The sequence below is a fragment of the Capsicum annuum genome, chromosome 12, assembly GCF_002878395.1.
Source record: "Capsicum annuum cultivar UCD-10X-F1 chromosome 12, UCD10Xv1.1, whole genome shotgun sequence".
NCBI classification, from domain to species: Eukaryota; Viridiplantae; Streptophyta; class Magnoliopsida; order Solanales; family Solanaceae; genus Capsicum; species Capsicum annuum.
Genome location: NC_061122.1, coordinates 3,247,065 through 3,266,943, shown reverse-complemented (window position 1 = coordinate 3,266,943; position 19,879 = coordinate 3,247,065). Strand labels below are relative to the sequence as shown.

General features: G+C 36.8%; 3 protein-coding genes across 4 annotated transcripts in view; 1 reads left to right on the top strand and 2 right to left on the bottom strand.

Moving 5' to 3' along the window:
• The window catches only part of LOC107850552 (NADH dehydrogenase [ubiquinone] iron-sulfur protein 1, mitochondrial), a gene marked incomplete in the record, with an annotated part of 10,169 nt that extends 9,655 nt beyond the window's left edge, over positions 1-514 (bottom strand). The window contains 1 exon segment of the mRNA XM_047400576.1: positions 1-514. Within this exon segment, the coding sequence (XP_047256532.1) occupies positions 1-393 (393 nt within the window).
• Positions 515-1,940: 1,426 nt separating this feature from the next.
• Positions 1,941-13,323, bottom strand: LOC107850895 (nicastrin). 2 transcript variants are annotated; one of them, XM_016695704.2, is made up of 16 exons: positions 13,050-13,323; positions 11,748-11,867; positions 11,542-11,656; positions 10,115-10,197; positions 9,960-10,036; positions 9,185-9,262; positions 8,710-8,781; positions 8,525-8,598; positions 6,361-6,493; positions 6,137-6,208; positions 5,702-5,821; positions 5,106-5,177; positions 4,471-4,608; positions 3,477-3,561; positions 2,927-3,371; positions 1,941-2,434 (listed from the first exon to the last, which is right to left on the bottom strand). In XM_016695704.2, the coding sequence occupies exons 1-16, from the start codon at positions 13,114-13,116 to the stop codon at positions 2,170-2,172; spliced, it is 2,016 nt and encodes a 671-aa protein (XP_016551190.2). In that variant the 5' UTR covers positions 13,117-13,323; the 3' UTR covers positions 1,941-2,169. The 2 variants fall into 2 exon arrangements, with proteins under 2 accessions (XP_016551190.2, XP_016551191.2); XM_016695705.2 differs by having other exon boundaries at positions 2,927-3,368.
• A 712-nt stretch (positions 13,324-14,035) lies between these two features.
• On the top strand, positions 14,036-19,437 carry LOC107851539 (protein ABA AND ROS SENSITIVE 1). The gene is made up of 8 exons (XM_016696602.2): positions 14,036-14,147; positions 15,859-15,941; positions 16,568-16,667; positions 16,971-17,187; positions 17,649-17,946; positions 18,668-18,743; positions 18,840-18,886; positions 18,976-19,437. Exons 2-8 carry the CDS (start codon positions 15,868-15,870, stop codon positions 19,148-19,150), a joined length of 987 nt encoding a protein of 328 aa, XP_016552088.2. The 5' UTR covers positions 14,036-14,147; positions 15,859-15,867; the 3' UTR covers positions 19,151-19,437.
• Positions 19,438-19,879: the final 442 nt, after the last annotated feature.

The following is a 19,879-nucleotide window of genomic DNA, read 5'->3' as shown; positions in this document are numbered from 1 at the left end:
AGAAGCAACAGGTTTAGGAGACTTCTCAACTTCAACAAGACACATTCTACAATTCCCGGCAATGGAAAGTCGACTATGATAACAAAATCTGGGGATATCAACGCCAGCAACTTCACAAGCTTGTAACACAGTCATTCCTTTAGGGATTTTGACCGGATATCCATCAACGAATACCTCAATAGCATCTTCCGGATTAGGGAAATGAACACGGGCACCTCCAACTGGGTTACGAGGAGGAAGATCTGGTTGTTGTACGGCGGCGGCAGAGGCATCGGCGTTATTGAGGTCCGGCGTAGAGGTGATTGTACGGAGGAAGTGTGTGGTGGGGCCGTTGTTATGGAAGATTCTAGAAGAAGATCGGAGGGTTCGAGAAGCGAGTAACCCTAATCCCATTTTTGTGATCTTCAGCTGTTATTCTTCTTCTCTGTGAATGGAATGGAGAAATGGAGAGAATATTTTTGGAGTGTGGAGAGCAGATGTGCTACGTTTGGTTTCCACAAATTTGTGAGGAAATGGAAACCGGGTCGGGTCGGGTCGGGTTATGAGTTTTGGGCCTAGAGTAAAATGGCCCATTAAGTAGATGGAAGTTCAGAAATGGGCTGGATTCATATTTGTAAAAATAACATAAATTCCAACCTTATTAGAATTATTTACACTCTCTCCCACTTCCTTAATTACTTTACTCTCTCTCCCGATTCATATACATAACAAGGCCGACATATGCATAGAAACCTTTGTATATGACAAGGTCAACATATACATAACTAGGCCAATTCATATACATAACAAGTATAACAAGACCGACATATACATAACAAGACCGACATATATATAACAAATCCGATTCATATACATAACAGGGCTGACATATACATAGAAAGCTATGTATATGTATTTTTAGAGAAAAATGGGATTTTTGTAATATGTTTGGAGAGACGAGATTTTTTGTAATAAGTGAAACTTAAGTTGTGAATTTGTGCAATTTTTAGTTCCTGTCCTCCATAAAAGAAGGCAAATAACATAAATCTCCACAGTTTGGAGCTTAATTATAGAAAATCCCAAAATTTTATGTAATTATTGAAAAAAACCGATTTTAGATCTGTCGAGATACTGAATTAGCTTCTTATACATAAAATGAAGATACATTTTTTTTTTTATTTGTAAAGATATATAATTAGCTTCTGATATATTTTTCAATTTTGGGTCTGTCGAGATACATAATACATCAAACGAAATACATTTTTTCCTTTGTAAAGATACATAATTAGCTTCTGATATATTTTTTCTGATTTTAGGTCTGTCGAAATACATATTTAGCTCCCCGATACATGCAACGAAGGTACATAATTAGTTGAAATTTTTATAATTACTTTGTAAGGGTGAGAATTTGTATAAATATGATAAGTTAAGGTGGATATTTATGTTATTTTTTCTTTGTCTTAAACTTTCATTGAGTTTAAAGTTTTTTGCACGGAGGAAAAGGTTAACAGTTCAAGATCACTCGCTTTTAACGTCATTCTTGTAAATAACATGATTTTGAGAATGCTACGTAATGCATAGAGTCCAGGTTAATTTATAACGTCTGTCTACCTACAAATCAATGTAGTGTATGGTACTGTACTTCAATGAATTATGTTGGAACTCACTTGTCTTGTCTTCGTAAGCTAGATACATGGGCACTCCATTCCGATTGGTTTATTGACTTGACACAAAACTTAGTAAAGCAGAGAAGACGTTTAAATCTTGTAATTTTAAACTAAAGATATGTAAAACATAGCAGAAGAAATGGAGCAAAACGAAAAGTAAGACAAATAAACTGAAACAGGGGGAGTACTATGCATTACATCTCATGCCAACATTGCACTAAGCAACTGGTGTTGCACCTTTACTGTCAAAACCATCATTCAACCAACAACTAAGAAGAAGAGAGAATAATGTAATTGACAAGTAAGAAACTTCAAACATCTCATAGCTGCAATTTACACTTGAATCTCATCCACAATACCAATTTTTCGCCCCAAGTGGGATTGCAGAGCATTTTTCGACAACGTTTTAAGCAATAATAACAGCTAAGAATTACATTTCCTTCTCGTCATTTCGCGAGGATGTGCTTTACAAGAATTCAGAATGCTATGTCACCAAAAATAAGTGTAATCAAGCGTTTCTACGTTAATCTCGTTTTAGGGCCTTTGTAATGAAGGCTTTTGAAATTACTATTATAATGTAGGACAATAATGTAATAGTAATACCTAACAGCAGAATCAAATGGTCATATCTAGAGTCCTGGACTGTGTAGACACGAAGCCTTATTGTGTCCCAGTTACTCTCTGTCCAAACTGGGTCGGCTTCTCCCATGGTATCGGAGGAATTATGAGGTAACACCTCCCAAGTGTCAGTGTCATACTTCAGTCGAGTTGAGTATGCTGGGACATACCTGAAATTACATTTGACAGATAAGTTCAGTGCAAGAAAAATGTATCCCAAACAACTAGAGAGCATCAAGCGAGAAAACTGGTGTAAATTACATTGTGAGGACAGCCTAACCAGCCCGGAAATCCAGTTACTGACCAACAATCATTGGTAAGCTGACCAAATCATCTGTTTTTATCAGCTAATGCAAGTCAAAGTAGGACTGGAGGCGAATCAAGGATTTGAACTATACGGGTTCAACCTTTGAGGTTCCTAACATTGAACCTATTTGTATCTTTAAAATTATGGGTTTAGACCTACTATTTATTGCACATGTAATAAATTTTTACACCTGCGTTTATGCTACGCATTGAAAGTAGTGGGTTTAGATGAACCTGGTGTCGCAACTCTATATCTGCCCCTCAATAGGACAAGCATACGACAGAAAGAACAGAGGCTTAACTAACATACAAGCTGGCATGAACTGAATTTCAGCAAATTAAAATTGTGGAACTACCTGGTCGTGGAAATGACACAAACACCCTTCCCGTCTGTCTCTGCTTTGACACACATTTCCCCATTGCCGCTGCAGCCTTTTGGACAAGCAGAGCTCACATTCTTTGAAGGGATAGCTGTTTTATCTGCTAGGAAATTCCACACGAACCGGGAAACATCCCCCACATTACCAAGATATGGCTGAGAAGAAGGTTCCCCCAGGACAACTCCCACATAATTGTTTGGGCAACTTGTAGAGGGAGCAATGTAACGATTTACCAGTTCACAAGTTAAGCCTGGTTCACAACTTAACAAGCAGCCGACAAGTTCTTCAACCAAGGAGGCATTTATGTTGATGCTATTCAAAACTGAATTACTTATTTCCTTCTTATCGCTGGCCAGAATGTACAAACTTCGGGCAACAACAGAAGCGGCTGCCACTATGGCAGAGGAGTTTATATTTGCTGCTAACATGGAAAAAATATTCTAAATTAGAAAACGTTATGTGATTCTACAACAATGAATTAATCCAGACAAAGGAAAGGAATCCGAAGAGTGAAATAACAACTCACATAGATCATCCAAGTGGCTGTGATAGAATTTATTAGTGAAGACAGCATCGAAGTCTTCAAGGACTACCCCAGAAGTCTCTGGATTCTGTTTAAGAACCAAAGAAATAAGATCCCAGCCAGACAAATGAATGGCAAGAGTTCCTTATTTTTTTTTTTTTTCAAACTGGTAACTTTGTATATTCCTTAAAACAGTACTGAAACTGTACTGGTCAGTATTTACAACATGTACTTCAAATCCTACTAGATCTTCCTAAATTGAGCCTAGTACATCAATTATGGAGATAGTATATCATTTGAATATATCTGATTAAAGAGTTTCTCATTTAATTTATACATTTTTCCAATCCATTGATAGCAATTGATTCTCTACCATTAACCATCATCACCAACATTCATACAGTCCTCCATCAAGCCTTTCATTAATGTCCAGTAATTTGAATATCCATGTAGTTCTTCTAAAGTTCATTATTCGAACTTCTGCTCATACTCTAGTAACTCTGTCCTTTTTTGTTTTAATCAGTATACTCTAGTAACTCTATTCTAAAGCAATAAAGAAAGTGCAAACACCAGTCGGATATTACAAGGATGTTATCAATTCCATTATTCCCTTCATCAATTTTCCTCCACCATCCTGTTTCTCCCCTCGGTGCCCCACCCTCAACTGCGAGGACCACTCATAAGCTGCTAAAAATTGAGGAAGCCGTACATATTTACTACAATATAATGCAGGGCATCATAGAACTTCGCACAAAATACTAATGGCAACTGGAACAGATAATGCAGGACTTCGTTTTGTTTTCTTCAAGTTACCTGTGAGAGGTGCAGAAAGTAATTTGTACACTCTTCCTGATTATCCTACCATCATATTATTTAACATTTATAATATCCTTTGAGAAGGAGAAAGTGCATTGAGTAGATCAAATTGAAGATCATGGAAGGCACAAAGAAAATAAACTATCATTTATAACAGAAATACTTGGGCATTTTCACCAACCTTCTTCAAAAATGTCATCAGTGAGGACGGGGGTAACCCTGGATTTGATTTACTGGCCCTTGAGATCTTAATGCTTTGTGTCTTAAGCGAACCTAGAGCATCCTTGAGGGCATTTAAAGTTCCACTTGTGGCACTCTCCTGCAAAAGTGAATCAGGTGATAGTGTGCCAAGTATTAGCCATGCTGATTGAAGAATCAAGTTTTTTGAATATAAAGCAGAAAGATAAGAAGCAGGCTAAATAAGAGAGCATCATATATGTGGTGATGATAGATTTAAATCGTTTTGAATTTCTTCAATATCTGGGTAGCAGTGTGTTAATAATTTCATGATTTGATTTCCATTAACATACAAGATTGAGGACAGATAAGTATACATATGATTGACATACTTTCACAGCTTAAAGTAAGCAACAAGCTGAGAATGCAGGAGATCATAATCTAACTAAACAAATATGCAATTTTTTTTGACAACACTACGCAATTATATAATTTTGTAGCACCTTAATTCTTAAAAATCATTATCATACAAAAATTATATACTTTCATAGTTCAAGCAAACATGTGAACAACAAAGAGATTGCAAATATTTGATAGTACAAATTAATAACCAAATTAGCAAGCAGGATAAAACCTTACCCTTGTACTATGAGCAAAGAATGTGTTATCATCCGGAGCGGAACCCTTTCCAACTGATCCAATTTCAAGAACCTATACAAACAAACTCGGATATAACACTGGTGTAAATGGACATGCTCGGTCTGATTAGGGGTCTCTAAATACATTAAAAACACAACTTGTAAATCAAAACATTTCATATGGAACTAAAGAATCCACCTAACAGAAACAACATCATAACCAGATCTTACCCCTAACATTAATAAACTAATAAATGTTAAATTTCACGCTTATTCAATAATAGAAGCATATCTAGCACGTGCTGAAATTGCAAAATAATCAACAACACAACTGGCTGGGATAACAATCAGCAGAAACAAGCGATCATTAGAAGAGAAGGGTCGGAATCAATAACAATTTAAGATTTATTTCTTCTGTATTCAGACCCTGAGGTTGAACGAGTAATTCTCAGATATATTTCTGACGTCTATAACCCTCTCATGCCATAATGACCTCATCAGAAAGAAAATACATGTCATTTTCAAAGTTTACATCAGATAAAAGTAGTTAGGCCATTAATGCACTCTGGCAAAAGTCATGCAACGGAAAATAAATACCTTTTCAATTAGCGCCAAGTCAAGTCCACTAACAGCATCAGAATGTTGATCAAGCTCAAGAAGAAATCTCCTACTGCCAAGATAGCCCCAGGCCTCCCCAGTGAAAACAGCAAATACAAGCTGCAGAAGGGAAGTGTCACAAAGCATGCATAGTAGGGTTACTAAACAGTATTTGATGCATACAATTAAGAAGACAAACTGGTAAAAGATTTTCATGATAATTGTTATAGAAACATAAACTAAAATAAGAAATGCTTAAATTATTAGCACAAAAGCATGTATATTGTTGTAGCTGGAGATTATCCCACAGGAACTGCACTCAGTGCTCATGGCTTAGATAAAGATATAATGCACTAAAACAGAAGCCAATAGGAAAATTAAAACACTTAGGGGATGACTACAGTAGGCATGTTTAATAACTAACAACATGTTCACCTGTTTATCAAGGTCCCCCAAGCCATCAACACGTGAAAGAGAATCCACCACTGCCAGCAATGAGATCAACCCCTGGAGAGAAGTTTGTACATATGATCCATGGTATTAAGAAAATATAGAAGTGCAAGGAGACTCGAGCCTTGAGAGTGCAGGAGAATTGAACAAAGCATAATTGACAATTCCATTAAGACAATGATACAAATAGCATTTATGAAGCAACTCACAGATATAGGGGAATCTGCACCAACACTTTTGTCACGAAAAAAGGAAGTCGCATCCATAGAAGCCACAGTCAATATTGTAGGCTTTGCCTTCTTTGATGATGAGGTGATTATTGGTGGTAGCGCTGACCAGACACTGCCGTTGGAAATTACACATGTTATAGGTAAGATATTGAGGTAAATTCTGTAGGGAAAAGTTTCAGAGTTTACAACAACAACAACAGCCCAGTGTATTCCCACAAAGTGAGGTCTGGGGAGGGTAAGATGTACGCAGTCCATACCACTACATCTGAAGAAGTAGAGAGGCTGTTTCCGATAGACCCCCGGCTCAAGATGGAGAATAGTACACCAAGATCGTAAAGAAACATGTAATAGGAAAAGATGACATACAGAAACAAGACATAATAGAGATAATTATCAGAGAAGTACAAGCAATTCGAAATAAGAAATAAGCACTAGGACACCACCTAGTAGTAACATACACTCACAAACCAGAGGCTCTTCTTCAAGGACACAGTCCTAGTAACATACACTCACCCACCCCACCCAAACTCACCTGGCTAAAGGCTCCTACTCAAGGACACAGGCCTAGGATTACTGCTCGACTACCCAATTGATCTCCTAACACCTTGCCACAATCCACACACTCACCCTAACCTTCTACCCTAATCCGCGACCTCCACACCTTCCTGTATAGGGTGACATTAAGCTGCAGATGCTCCATGTCATGTCTAATCACCTCCCTCCAGTACTTCTTCGGCCTACCTCTACTCCTCCTAAAGCCATCCAAAGCTAGCCTCTCACACCTCCGAACCGGGGCATCCGTGCCCCTCCTCATCACATGCCCAAACCATCTCAAACTTCCTTCTCGCATCTTATCCTCCACCGAAGCCACTCCCACCTTCTCCCGGATAGTCTCATTCCTAACTCTATCCCCTCTAGTGAGTCCACACATCCAACGCAACATTCTCATTTCCGCCACCTTCAATTTTTGGATGTGAGAGTACTTGACTGGCCAACATTCCACTCCATATAGCATGGCCGGACGGACTGTCACTTTGTAGAATTTGCCTTTAAGCTTAAGGGGAACCTTCTTATCACACAACACTCCAAAGGCGAGCTTTCACTTCATCCACCCTGCTCCAATACGTTTAGAGACATAACCCATGCATCAAGAACTCAATACGTTTACAAACACGATAATAACCTATGCATCAAGAACTCAAAAAAAGGCAAGGCAAAGACAAGAACACTTAAACATTCAGTTGTCTGTGAAACTAGAATAAAAAATTCCATTTGTGCACCACTATCAACTATAGGAACATCAGAGAATAAGATATAGAAAGACAACATCCACCCAGGACCAGGAGATGCAACGCCAGTACCACTCACCCACGCGAACAAAAACTTTTCAAATCCAATGAACTCCCTCCGTCCCATTTTATATGTCGCCATTTGACCGGGCACGGAGTTTAAGAAATGAGGTGATGACTTTGTAAAGTTTACAATATTGCCCCTCTTAAAGTTTACTTTTTTGTTGTCTTTTCTTATTAAGTGAGACCCGGTAAGGATAAAATGGGGATGTTCCCATTAAATAGTTACCAAATAAGGAAAGATGACATTCTTTTTGGGACGGACTAAAAAGGAAATGACGACACATAAATGGGACGTAGGGAGTAAAAGATTCCATTAAGAAATATTATTCTACTAGTAGGATGTCCTGGATTGTACTATTCTACCATCAGCTGAGTAGGAGTGACTTCTTCTTATTTAGTTTTACTGAATTAACACCAAAGACCCATATAACAGTATCAACAATCACATAAGAAACCAAAGGAAATTGGTAAGTTTGAAAAGAAGGCCAGCCCGGTGTACAATGCATCCCGCATTAGCATCTGCATAAGATACCTTATATACTACATATACTACTCAATATCAAGGTCAAACCCATTCCTGTGATGTTTATGCTATCCTTTACTAAAGATGTCGCATATTTAATTTTTTTATAAGGGAAAAACAAGGTTAATCAAAGATAATCCTTTACTAAATTTCTCTCAGATTTGATCTGGATTTAGCTGGGTAACTGAAAAGGAAAGGGATAGCAGTTCAATCTGCTCAAGAGTACAATGAGTATCTTTGGAATCAGTTAATTAGGACAGTATCTCACCTGTACCCACCCAATGGAAGGCAAGTCTGTTCTCTAAGACAAGATTCTGAATCCCGAGTCCCAGACTTTGTTGTCTGATAAAAATAACACAATATGGGTAAATTTGATAAGTAAAATATCAGATGAGTATCCAAGATTTTCTTAAGGACTATTCCAAATCTTTAGCGACATGAAGAGTCTTTAACCTGCATCACAAGATCAAAGTCGGCCACATCAACAGTGTATGATTTCGTTCGCTTCTCATTTCTCAAAGCAACCTGCACCATATTAACAAGTAGAATATACGATAATGAAAATGTTTGTGGAAACTTCCATTTCAAAATATTTGCCACCCTTGTTTACACAGCCAGAATATAATGACAAGTATCTTCAATATCCTCGCCCTCAAATTTTTCATTTATTGATTACTTTGAAGACAGTAAGGTCTATTGTATGTTGACATATGAAACACCTTTAGAAAACAAAATCGGGGAAATTTAGGATGGCAAGAGTTCTAGAAGAAGTTAGTAAGCATCCAATAAAAGGCACTCGTAAGTCGTAGTAAGTAATTATCATAGTAACTAAAGAAAAAGATCTTATGGAGAAACTAAATGAGAAGAGATTTTCTTTGAGAGAGAAAATGTGGCAAAGAGATTTACAAAGATAAAATACATAACAAACCTCTTGCAAGGCCAACGTGCTACTGTTTGAAAGCAAAAATACAGGAAAATTGTAAGCCTTCCACATCAATCCAGATCCCTGCAAGTTGAGGATAAAAACATTTACTTTATCGTACAGGTTCCCACAATGCAAAGCTGAATAAAAGGACGAGTTGTCTACAAGCGATTGTAAAATGGGAATTTATTTATTTTGATGATTCAATTGCATATAAGATGCATACAAAAGATATAGAACCTTTTTTTTTGAGAAGGTAACATACAAAAGATATAGAACCTTTCACAAAATATAAACATACGGCCGAGTGGAATGCAATATTGCTCAAGGTAAAAGGACATTGATGACAAAGTTTTAAATCATAATCCCCGATTTCATCCTTAATGAACCATAAATCTTAAGAGCATTGAAGGCAGCTTTCAAATAATCGGTTTAGCAGTTTCTGTCGTTAAATCATCAAGAAACCACAACAAAGAAAATAAAAAGGAACTTCAGTGTACGTTGCAGACTAAACTTATTGAGTATTCCTTTGGCTCAATATTCGACAGATCACAACTAAAAGTTTAGAAAAAGGAACCATATAATTCTTGGGATAACAGTGACAACGTGCATCATGAGGAGCTTGTGGATTTCATTTAGCTTAACATCAAGCATTAAAGAACTTTAATGATAAATTTGGATGGAAGCATAGCGATGAAAAGGTTAAAATGCACCATTAATTTTTTTTATAATCATTCAAACAAACATAAGCATATGATCATAATAGTTCTCCACAACATACAGTTGGGTTCCATTCAAAATTGCCACTTTTATAAGAAGCGAATTCAGCTTGCGGAAACTTTCTGTCAGGGGAAAATCCTGTAAAAGAAAAGGACCATAGTAATTATTCAAATCCTTTGAAAGAATAAGAAGAGAAAAATTAACTTAAATACTTACCTTTTAAGCTATTTTGAAGCTGAGAACCTGATTCAACTAATACACCAACAACATGCATAGAAAAATCTGCATCATTCGATAACCTGAAAAACAACACATTACCTGAAATCAATCAAAGATAGAATGGTGTACCCATTGTGCTTAGGCAGAAGTTCTACAAAGCAGAAAATTTGCACACTTATCAGATATTCCAGATGTATGAAATGACATCTCCATACAACAAAACATTTCTTTTTCATTTTCCTTTTCTGGAAAAGGATCCAGATTTTGTGTTACGCTATGATGCATAAACATCATAATTCAAAAGCAAAATTCGATGGTGACACAAAAGCATGCACCTCTCAAGAACATTCATACTCATGAGAAGTTAGAGATAAACCCTTGTTCACCGCCCAGCAGAGACCAAGATGCTATAAATGGAAATGTTCACCCTTTAGCTAAACGAAATTATGAAGTTTCTGCTCTCTGTCAACTGAATATCTACTAGAAAGCCGTCAACAATATAACAGCTGATATTTAATGTGCAATATAGATATGCTGTAGACTACTAAAAAAACTTATTAGCCTCTATCATGTCCACGAAATGCAATTTAATGGACCTACTTTAAATAAAATCCAAGAAGTGAGCCAGTGTTTGACAACTCTCGCAGCAAAACAGAACTTGTAGTTTTACGTGACCACTAAGTAGCTGTTTACTTTTCAATTCGTTGTCACTCTCTAAAGCAAGGGTTCCCCTATGGTCTACTCCTAGTCACTATAGCAAACACGACCAAAACTTATCAATAACAAAATCACCACATCAAATAAAAGAAAGTTATTTGTTTTTTGATAAGTAAACTTAAGTTCTAAAATTTCGGGGGTCTATCGAAAACAGCCTCTCTACTTCACCTGAGGTAGTGGTATGGTCCGCGTACACTCTACCCTCCCCAGACCCCACTATATGGGAATACATTGGGTATGTTGTTGTTGTTGTAAACTTAAGTTCTAAAATTCTTTCCAACTCATTGAGCTAAATACAAGCAGGGGGTGCAATCAGTTATCTGTTAAGTGCAGTTACCTAATAATATGTACATATTTTCAGATTCAAGTCCCATCAATAGAAAAGGTTCATTTTTTAACTGGAAGACCTGGAATTTTGTTTTCCTTTTCTTTGTTAGACAGGTCAACATTTGCTATCATCTAGAAATTCATTCATCAATCTATACCAAAAGAAAGAGAGTATAAGGTGCACATTAAGCGGAATTAAAGAGTGGAACAGATTGGTGTACCGTAACTCAATTAACCACTCAAAGAGGCTCAACTATTTGGCAAATGTGGGAAGGAATTTTTAGTAAAATGCTAAAAAAGAAACAAATTTTTATATCCAAAGGACGGCAGAAGATACACAGTCTTGTCCAAAAATATTACAAAGAGAGAAATTTACATGCCTTGCAAAAAGATCCTCAAATTGATCCATAGACACCAGTAATGCAGATGGCTCAGCCAACTTATTTGCAATTTTGAACCTAGCAACTGGTGCAACTATGTTGGCACGCCCAGGGTCTAGCCATGCACAAGAAGAGTTAGATGAGAAAATTAAAAGCAGATGAGACATCTCATAGACCAAAAATGCAACTAAACGCATACTTCGTACTTGAACAACCGATCTCCCCTGAAAGGTTAAGCAGCCGTACACAAGGATACCCGTCAATGGCAATGTACATTGACTTCTCAAGATCAGGAACTGACTGGAAAGAGTTCACTTGATCTGAAACTGTTCAAATTAATAAAAAATTCAAAAACCAAACAAAACTGTTGGTAAGAAGCTAAAGGAAGAAAGAAAGAAAGACATGCGTTCAAAGTGAATAAATTTGGCACTCCCAATAGAACTCTCCATAGGAATGCTTTCTGAAATGAAGGGTAACATGACATGACGTGCACATACTCGATTCTTCCTTAATTAGAACAAACAAACTCAACAATGCAATCAAATCCATGCGCCTTAGAATGACTAAAAATCCCAAAATACTTTTGTGCGCAATGTTATGGATTTCCACCAATAATAAAAAAAAAAACTGAAATTCACAAAGCTCCTTTCATAATATAACTGCACTAGCTTTCTTTCTTGTTAATTTAGTTATGCGCTTATGCTCCAGTTTAAAACAACGCTTCCAATCACCTGAGGAGATGATCTACGCCATTCATGAGGTAAATTAGCTTCCATATTTCAAGTACATGAAATATCTCATGTTCAATGTCAGAGGAGAAATAAGCAAACAAGATGATTGTCTAAAACCCACCTCCTTGAAATAGTTCTAAGCTCATACTTAATTCCTGTTACTATCTGTTGTTTTTGTTACTATAGACTATTTCTTGCACTTCCATTACTTCTTTTTCTGAACTGCTTTGGACTATTTTTTCCTTGAGCTAAGGGTCTATCGGAGATAGTCTCTCTACATCTCTCTACATCTGAGGTAGGGATAAGGTTGCATACATTCTATCCTCCCCAAACCCCAACTGTACGGGATAATACATTTTATACTGGGTATGTTGTTGTTGTTGTTTATATGTAGTTAATTATTCGCTATAAGTTAAAATCTACATTTGCACTTCATTTATCAAAAAATCAATTTTTTCTTCATTTCCAGCTTAGTGATTTGTTAATTTTCTTAATAACAAAAATATGATTTAGCATATATATCAAACAGTAACATTAACACCTCATTTTTGCCCAAAAATGTAATCTTTTAGGTAACATTGATTAAAAACTGTAAGATTCTCCGAAGAACCAAGCTGCTGCAAAAGCTACAACAACAACAACATAAATTTTAAATTTATAGTATTTTTTGTACAGTTTTCAAACATCTGAACTTTAAATATAACATATTAAATTATTCTAATTCAATTCAGCTCAGAGAATTAGTGAAATGTGACAAGTAAAAATGAACGTGGTGACCTGAGAAAGAGAAGCAAAACTGAGCAATTAAGCAGAGAAGAAAGACGAAAAGCTTTGAATTGTCCATATCAGAAGCTTCTAGAAACACTAAACCCTAGACCATTGACCCGGTTTTCTCCGGTCCAGAGCTTTGTGTTCTTCTTTATCTTTCCGGTTCAGTCCGGCTCGGGTTACTTAGATGTTGAATCGTCGGAGAATCGAAATATTCCGGTGATCGGAGATCGTCGACGGCGACGGGGAGCTGGAGTTTACTTCTACTAGTGAATGATAAAAGAGGATAAAAATATTTTATTACGTTAACCTCCTGTATAGTTTTTGAAATTACATTATTTACCTTGCTTCTCTATTATTATTACTTTAGTCCTATTAGTTTCTTTCTTCGTGATTTAGTCCCTTCAATAATTCAATTAGGCGTAAAGTGACAATTTCGTGAAATATCCTTTCTATATCCCAATTGATTCGTTTAGGTAATATTTGAATACAAGCAAGAGTCTATCAAAAATAGACTCTTTCCACGAGTCAAAGACAAAATTCATATATACTCTATTTTTTTAAGATCCCGCTCATTGAATTCCATTGATATTTTATTGTTATTATAAAGGTTAAGATCTGATACTATATACTCCTCATTATTAATCAAACCTTCATTTTTAATTGTAGGCGGCAGGTTTGAGTCTACAGAGAGCGTGTTGTATCTCCTAAATGAGACCTCTAAGTAAAAAACTAAATCAATCGAATTTTAAAAACTAATCATATGTGAGAATCTTTTTTTCTTTTAACCTCTCCCTAGTAGCTTCCACGCTTTTTTCTCCCTCGATGAACACATTCACAACCTTTTAGTTGGACGTGAAAGATTCTTACTGTCCGAGCAACTCCCTCCTCTGAGAATAAAAAAGATATTTTATCAATTAAACAAAACAAACTCCAAATGGATGCAAAGTAAATTCACTCCATAATTGAGGGACCAAATTCGAAAAAAACAAAATATAAAAACCCGCCCCATCCAAATCAAACCAAACACAGAAACAGGTAAAATCCAGTTCGAATTTACGAAACAAAGAATTAAAAATCTCAGAAAGATTACTTTGCTAGATACAAGTAAGCGACTTTTTTTCTTTAATATTTATTAAAATTCAAGCTGTTTATTTTAATTGTTTAAGCCTTAAAGCAACTGGATTTTATGTAGCTGTATTTTAATTGTAATTGGGAAGAATTTGTAGAATTTTATGGCTATTTATACCTTCTTTTCTAGGTGAAAAGCTTTTTTTATTATTGTTTACAATTAGAAAGTTTTGCTGAAAATTTTCAAGTCATTTTTGTATAACCGTAATGTCTAGGCCAGCTTTCGTGCGCCTCAACTTACCTGCAACAGATATTAGGAAATCTTTCGAGTCATTTATACATTTGTTCTTTTCCAAATGTGTATTAGTAGAAGTGTTTTTTTTTAGTTTCTTGGTGTTAGGAGGTGTGAGAGGTTGGTTATAGTCGGTGTGATGCGGGGTAGAGGTAGGTCTAAGAAGTATTTGGGTGAGGTGTTAGGCAGTATATGAAGCATCTCTAGCTCACCGAGGACATTGAACCTTGATAGGAGTGCGTGAGCGGTTGATTGTAATAGGCTTGAGGAGGGGTAGAGGTAAGCCGAAGAAGTTTTGGGGTGAGGTGATTACGTAGGATATGACGCATATGTAGCTCACCAAAGGACATGACCCTTGATAGGAGGATGTGAGAGTTGGTTGTAATAGGCTACAGGAGAGGTAGGTTTAAGAAATATTAGGGTGAGGTGATTAGGTAGGATACGACACATATGTAGCTCACCAAGGACATTACCTTTGATAGGAGCGCATGAGAGTTGGTTGTAATAGGCTTGAGGAGATGTAGATTTAAGAATTATTGGGGTGAGGTGATTAGGTAGGATATGGTGCATCTCCAGCACACCGAGGACATGACCCTTGATGAGGGGGCGTGGGAGTTGGTTGTAATAGGCTTGAGGAGAGGTAGATTTAAGAATTATTGGGGTGAGGTGATTAGGTAGGATATGGTGCATCTCCAGCACACCGAGGACATGACCCTTGATAAGGGGGGGCGTGAGAGTTGGTTGTAATAGGCTTGAGGGGAGGTAGGTTTAAGAATTATTGCAGTGAGGTGATGAGGTAGGATATGGTGCATCTCCAGCACACTGTGGACATTGACCCTTGATAGGAGGGCGTGGAAGGTTGATTGTAATAGGTTTATTGAGTGAGGTGATTAGGCAGGATATGACGCATATTCAGCTCACCAAGGATATGACCCTTGATAGGAGGGTGTGAAGGTCGAGGATTAGTTTAGAAGGATAGTAGTCAAACATTTTTGTTCCCTTTTCAGAGTGTTTTATTGTTCTTTTCTTTTTCCTCTTATTTTTAGATTTCTTTCATTAGTTAGTCTTTCAGCATCTTATTACCTTCTTGTTGTTTCTATTTGTTGCTATTGCCTCTTTTTCGCTGATTGCTCAGCCGAGGGTCTTTCAGAAAAAACCTCTTACCTTCTCAAAGGTAGGATAAGGTTTGTGTACACTCTAACCTCCTTAAGACCCTGCTCTGGGTTTGTTGTTGTTGTTTGGTGGTAGTGGTGGTGTTTTGATTCACTGAACTTTACACTGTTGTATTTACAATTGGAAATTTATTTTTGGGGGGTTGTGTAAACTTTGAAAACTTTCTGGCTTTTTATATATTTCTTTTCAGATAAAAATTAGGAAAAATAGGTGCTTTGTTATTGTACCCATTTACTTTTTGGATTATCTTCTAACTGTACTTTTGGTGCTGTATTAACACAGAACATTGGAATGGACAAGAGAGCATTATACCGGGCAAAGCTGAAGGAACAGAAGCAGAAGCAAATTGATTCCCCTCTTGTAAGGTATTATACACCAGTGAGTCGATGAAGTGTCTGTATTTTCATTTCTTGGTGTTAGGTTGTTAGTAAATGATAATTCCCTGCTATATACCCTTTGAAAAATTTGTGTACAAAGACAAGCTTTCTGAAATAAAGTTTTTGCCATCCAAATATAGACTGAGGATCTGGAAACATGATGCTTATTTTAGTAAAGATAAGAGTAAAGTAGATGTGGAAACTCATTGCTCATAAGTAGTAGATTGTGTTGATGACTTTGTTCATAGTCATATCAACATGTTGGTTTCTAGAATTTAGCCTATTGTTTCACCTGCATAGCTGCAGCTGCTTTCGTCTTTCCTTAATACCCAAATCAGTATATATATGTGTGTGCTCATGATTTTTGATGTGCAACTAATTTGTGTTTCAACACCGGAAGTTTTTATCTGCACTGTATTTGGTCTTTTACATGATTGGACGTGATTGCAACTTATACCTAAGACGGTTTTGTATTTACAATCCTAGTTAAAGGCATGTATCGCTGTTCATGACAATAACCATCTGGCTTTGTCTAATGTAGAGTTGTCAGCACTAATTTTTCTGAATCTCACTCCCCAAGTCCTGATTTTATTGTAAATTCTGTGAAACCACAGGTACAATGAGCACGATCAACCTGTATGTAGAGTGTGTGATGTTGTTCTGAAATCTGAATCACAGTGGCCTGGACATCAAGCTTCTCGGAAACATCATGAGGTAAGATCTTACTATTTTCTCGTAAACATCATGAGGTAAGATCTTACTATTTGATGTTTGGTCATAGCTTATTGTGTACTGAAATTTGTTGCATGCAAATCCAAGCTTAGTTAACTGGTCACGTTGCATGAGTTTTCTGCTGGTGATCTATGCTGATCTTGCATGTATTATTGCGCTTTGATGTGCTTGTTAAAATTTAGCCTCTTTCGTTCTTGCTACTCATCTCTTGTTTTTTTCCCCTTTAGATATGAAAGATATGTGCTGCGCACTTCCCTGCTAAGACTGATTGTTATGTTTGTACAGGCCATAAGTAATCTCAAAGCTAATGCTGCTGCCGCGAAAAATCCAAACAATGTAAAAAGCGAGCCTCCAAAGGAGTTGCCTAAAACCAAGCCTCAAATTTCTGAGGGCTTAAACCGTAAAGAACCTGAACCTTCTGCTGCATTGCCCAAGCCTCGTGCATCATCTATGCTTCCTCCCAATTTTTTTGACCAGCAAGAGACAAAGAGGCCAAAAATTGGTAAGTTGCCTCTGGGAATTTTCTTTTTAGAAGTTTTCTGTATAGAAAATTTAAACAGTGGTTCAAGCACGATGATATCTTAAATGTATCCCGTGATATGAATAAAAAGCACATCCTATGATTTTGCAAGTTGTAATCTTAAAATCCACGCATTATGGATGTATGGTGAGTCTTTGCTGGTTCATTTGTGTATGTTTTAAAATATTTGCTTAAAAGGAAGAATATCTTATTGTTAGAGAGATAAAAAGGTGGGGGATAGGGAGAGAAATTCGTAGTTCTGCTGCTATTTGGTGTTCCTGATTTTGCCTGTCCGTACTTTGTATGGAAGCCTTTAGGTATACAATGATATCCTTATCTTCGATTTAACTTTTATATACTTTGTAATGAGGATTTGTGTAGCATCCAATTTACTCTCCTCTCATTGTCATGCATGTCTTATCTAGTCAGTTTTCATGTTTCAGATAAAGATTCGGCTAGGTTGGGAGACCATGTATCTCTCAGAGGTCCTCCAGTTTCAGATCGAACTGAAGAGGTTGAACCGTCTTCGGCAAGGTCTAGCATTCAGGGCCTATCTACTTCCAAGAATGCTGAGACTAGAAGCATGGAGAATCAGCAATCTGGTGAAAATGGACCGATGTCAAAAGTGAGTTCTGGTTCAGATGCTAAGCAGGTCAAAGGAGCTCTTCCTGCAGGTTTCTTTGACAACAAAGATGCCGACTTACGTGCTCGTGGTATTACACCAGTCAAACCAGATGTCAAGTAAGATTTGATAACTTGCTTAGCAGACCTAGTTCCTTACTCTTTGATTTTTGTGTCTTCAACTGTTTTCCTGTTTCTAATGCTGGTTGACCTCAGATGGGATCTTTCATGTCTTATGCAACTGATTTCTTTAATAAGAACCAGAAAGCCAATTGCTACGCGATATGAATAGACTATCTAAATGAGAAATAGCACTTTCTGCTGGCAATATAGATACTGAAAAAAGCCAGATGTGCCCTCTTTCAGAGTCACAAGAGCTATAGGGCTCATTTATCTTCCATTTGTTCCTCTAACTTTCAAATTATATTCATGTTTCTCCTGGATTGCAGCCTAGGCAGAGCCAGTAGCTGTATCTTCATCATGATTACATTTAATTAGATGTGCTGTAACTGTCTTGGTTCAGAGGTGCGATTGAACTGCTACAAGTGCATTGTTCACTATATTCTGGAAATGTCTGCAACTGCTGAAGCTATGAAGCAGCCTTCGATATTACTGCTCTGAATGTAATTAAAATATAACTGTTGCAACATAAGCAAAATCCTTCTAGTTTTTCATCAGCTCCTTCAGCTTTTGGAGTGGATAAATCATCTTACTTCTTATATGACTACTGTGTTCTCTAAGTGTCTTAACTGATCTAGTCTTAAGCTTTACCCCCACCCCCTCGTTTTCAGTTTTGCTCCTCCAGGCATGCTTTATGTCGACTCTAATGACTTCATTGCAGGGATGAGTACAAAGAATTTGAGAAGTCAATCCAAGAAGACTTAAAAGAGGTTGACAACCGTTTAGAGGAGGAAGAGGTCATCTTTTATTTCAATATGCATGTTGAGCCTTCAGTAAATTTTATATCCTGTTAAACCATGTTATTGACCTGCTTTTGCCATTTTATATTGCAGATTGATGCTGCAGAAATGATTGAAGAGGAAGTATCTGTCGAACAGAGGTCAGTTTCTTACATGATGAAAACTGATTTAGTCCTTTCCGGAAATTTTGCTATATTTTGTTTATGACTTTTATATTGCACGACTTCAGGGGCATTAAGGAACGACTGGAGATGTTGCGGCGGAAAAAGATGGAACTTAAGGCTGCCAAGTCTTCGTTAGGAACCCGAGAAAGTAAGATTGCAGATAAGGAGTCTAGTGATGACGAATCATCAAGTGATAGTGACGAAAATCTTACTGTGGATTGGAGAGCTAAACATTTGTGACCCGTCTATGCTGATAGTACACATTCTCTCATCTCTCCCTCATCGTCATATTGTGAACTGCATTGCTCAGACTCCCCTAAAATGCACGAATTTGGAGGAGTGTAACACCCCGAACTTTCGGACTAGGATTTGAACTCATACACGTATAGAGGCCCAAATCCGATGATTTTGATATGTGTTAAGATCAATTATCTAGCGTGGTTAGTGCTTTGAATATGAATTATGGTCATAAGAAACCAACACAAAATTTAGTTACAACTAATTGATTTATTCATGAGTTCTCTTCACTTGTGTTCCCATTTTAAGACTTTTCAAGAAGTTAATTCTATAATGATGAAAGATGATATGAAGTCATAGATGAACTTGCAAGTGCTTTGGAATTGTTTTCAAAAATCTTTTATGAATCATGGTTTTTTCTAATGATTTGCAAGAACTCTCACAATTTTCATAATGATGCTTAAATGATGAATAGAATGACTTCCAAGTCATGATATGGTGATATCATTATGATATGAATTTTTATGTTTAGTGGATGGTTGATGAAATAAAGACGAAATGTTTATTTTTAAAAGATGATTTATGCTATGAATATACTAAAATAGGGGCTTAAAAAGAATTAGATGGTTAATCGAGAAGGTGTGCGTCTAAAAGACTTACTACTTGAAACCTATGTTTTATTGACGTAGAGTGGTTCGCTCCTTGATTGAACGACCTTATGTGTCAACTCTA

What these genes read in the sequence shown, in the direction of transcription:
- LOC107851539 (XM_016696602.2), top strand. Translation starts at nt 15,868, where the DNA reads ATGGACAAGAGAGCATTATACCGGGCAAAGCTGAAGGAACAGAAGCAG. An exon ending in CTTCTCGGAAACATCATGAG is followed by an intron (nt 16,668 to 16,970) that starts GTAAGATCTTAC and finishes ATGTTTGTACAG; the next exon opens with GCCATAAGTAATCTCAAAGC. An exon ending in GAAGTATCTGTCGAACAGAG is followed by an intron (nt 18,887 to 18,975) that starts GTCAGTTTCTTA and finishes GCACGACTTCAG; the next exon opens with GGGCATTAAGGAACGACTGG.
- LOC107850895 (XM_016695704.2), bottom strand. Translation starts at nt 13,116, where the DNA reads ATGGACAATTCAAAGCTTTTCGTCTTTCTTCTCTGCTTAATTGCTCAG. An exon ending in ATTTTGAATGGAACCCAACT is followed by an intron (nt 9,263 to 9,959) that starts GTATGTTGTGGA and finishes CTCAACTTGCAG; the next exon opens with GGATCTGGATTGATGTGGAA. An exon ending in GTGCAGATTCCCCTATATCT is followed by an intron (nt 6,209 to 6,360) that starts GTGAGTTGCTTC and finishes ACTTCTCTCCAG; the next exon opens with GGGTTGATCTCATTGCTGGC.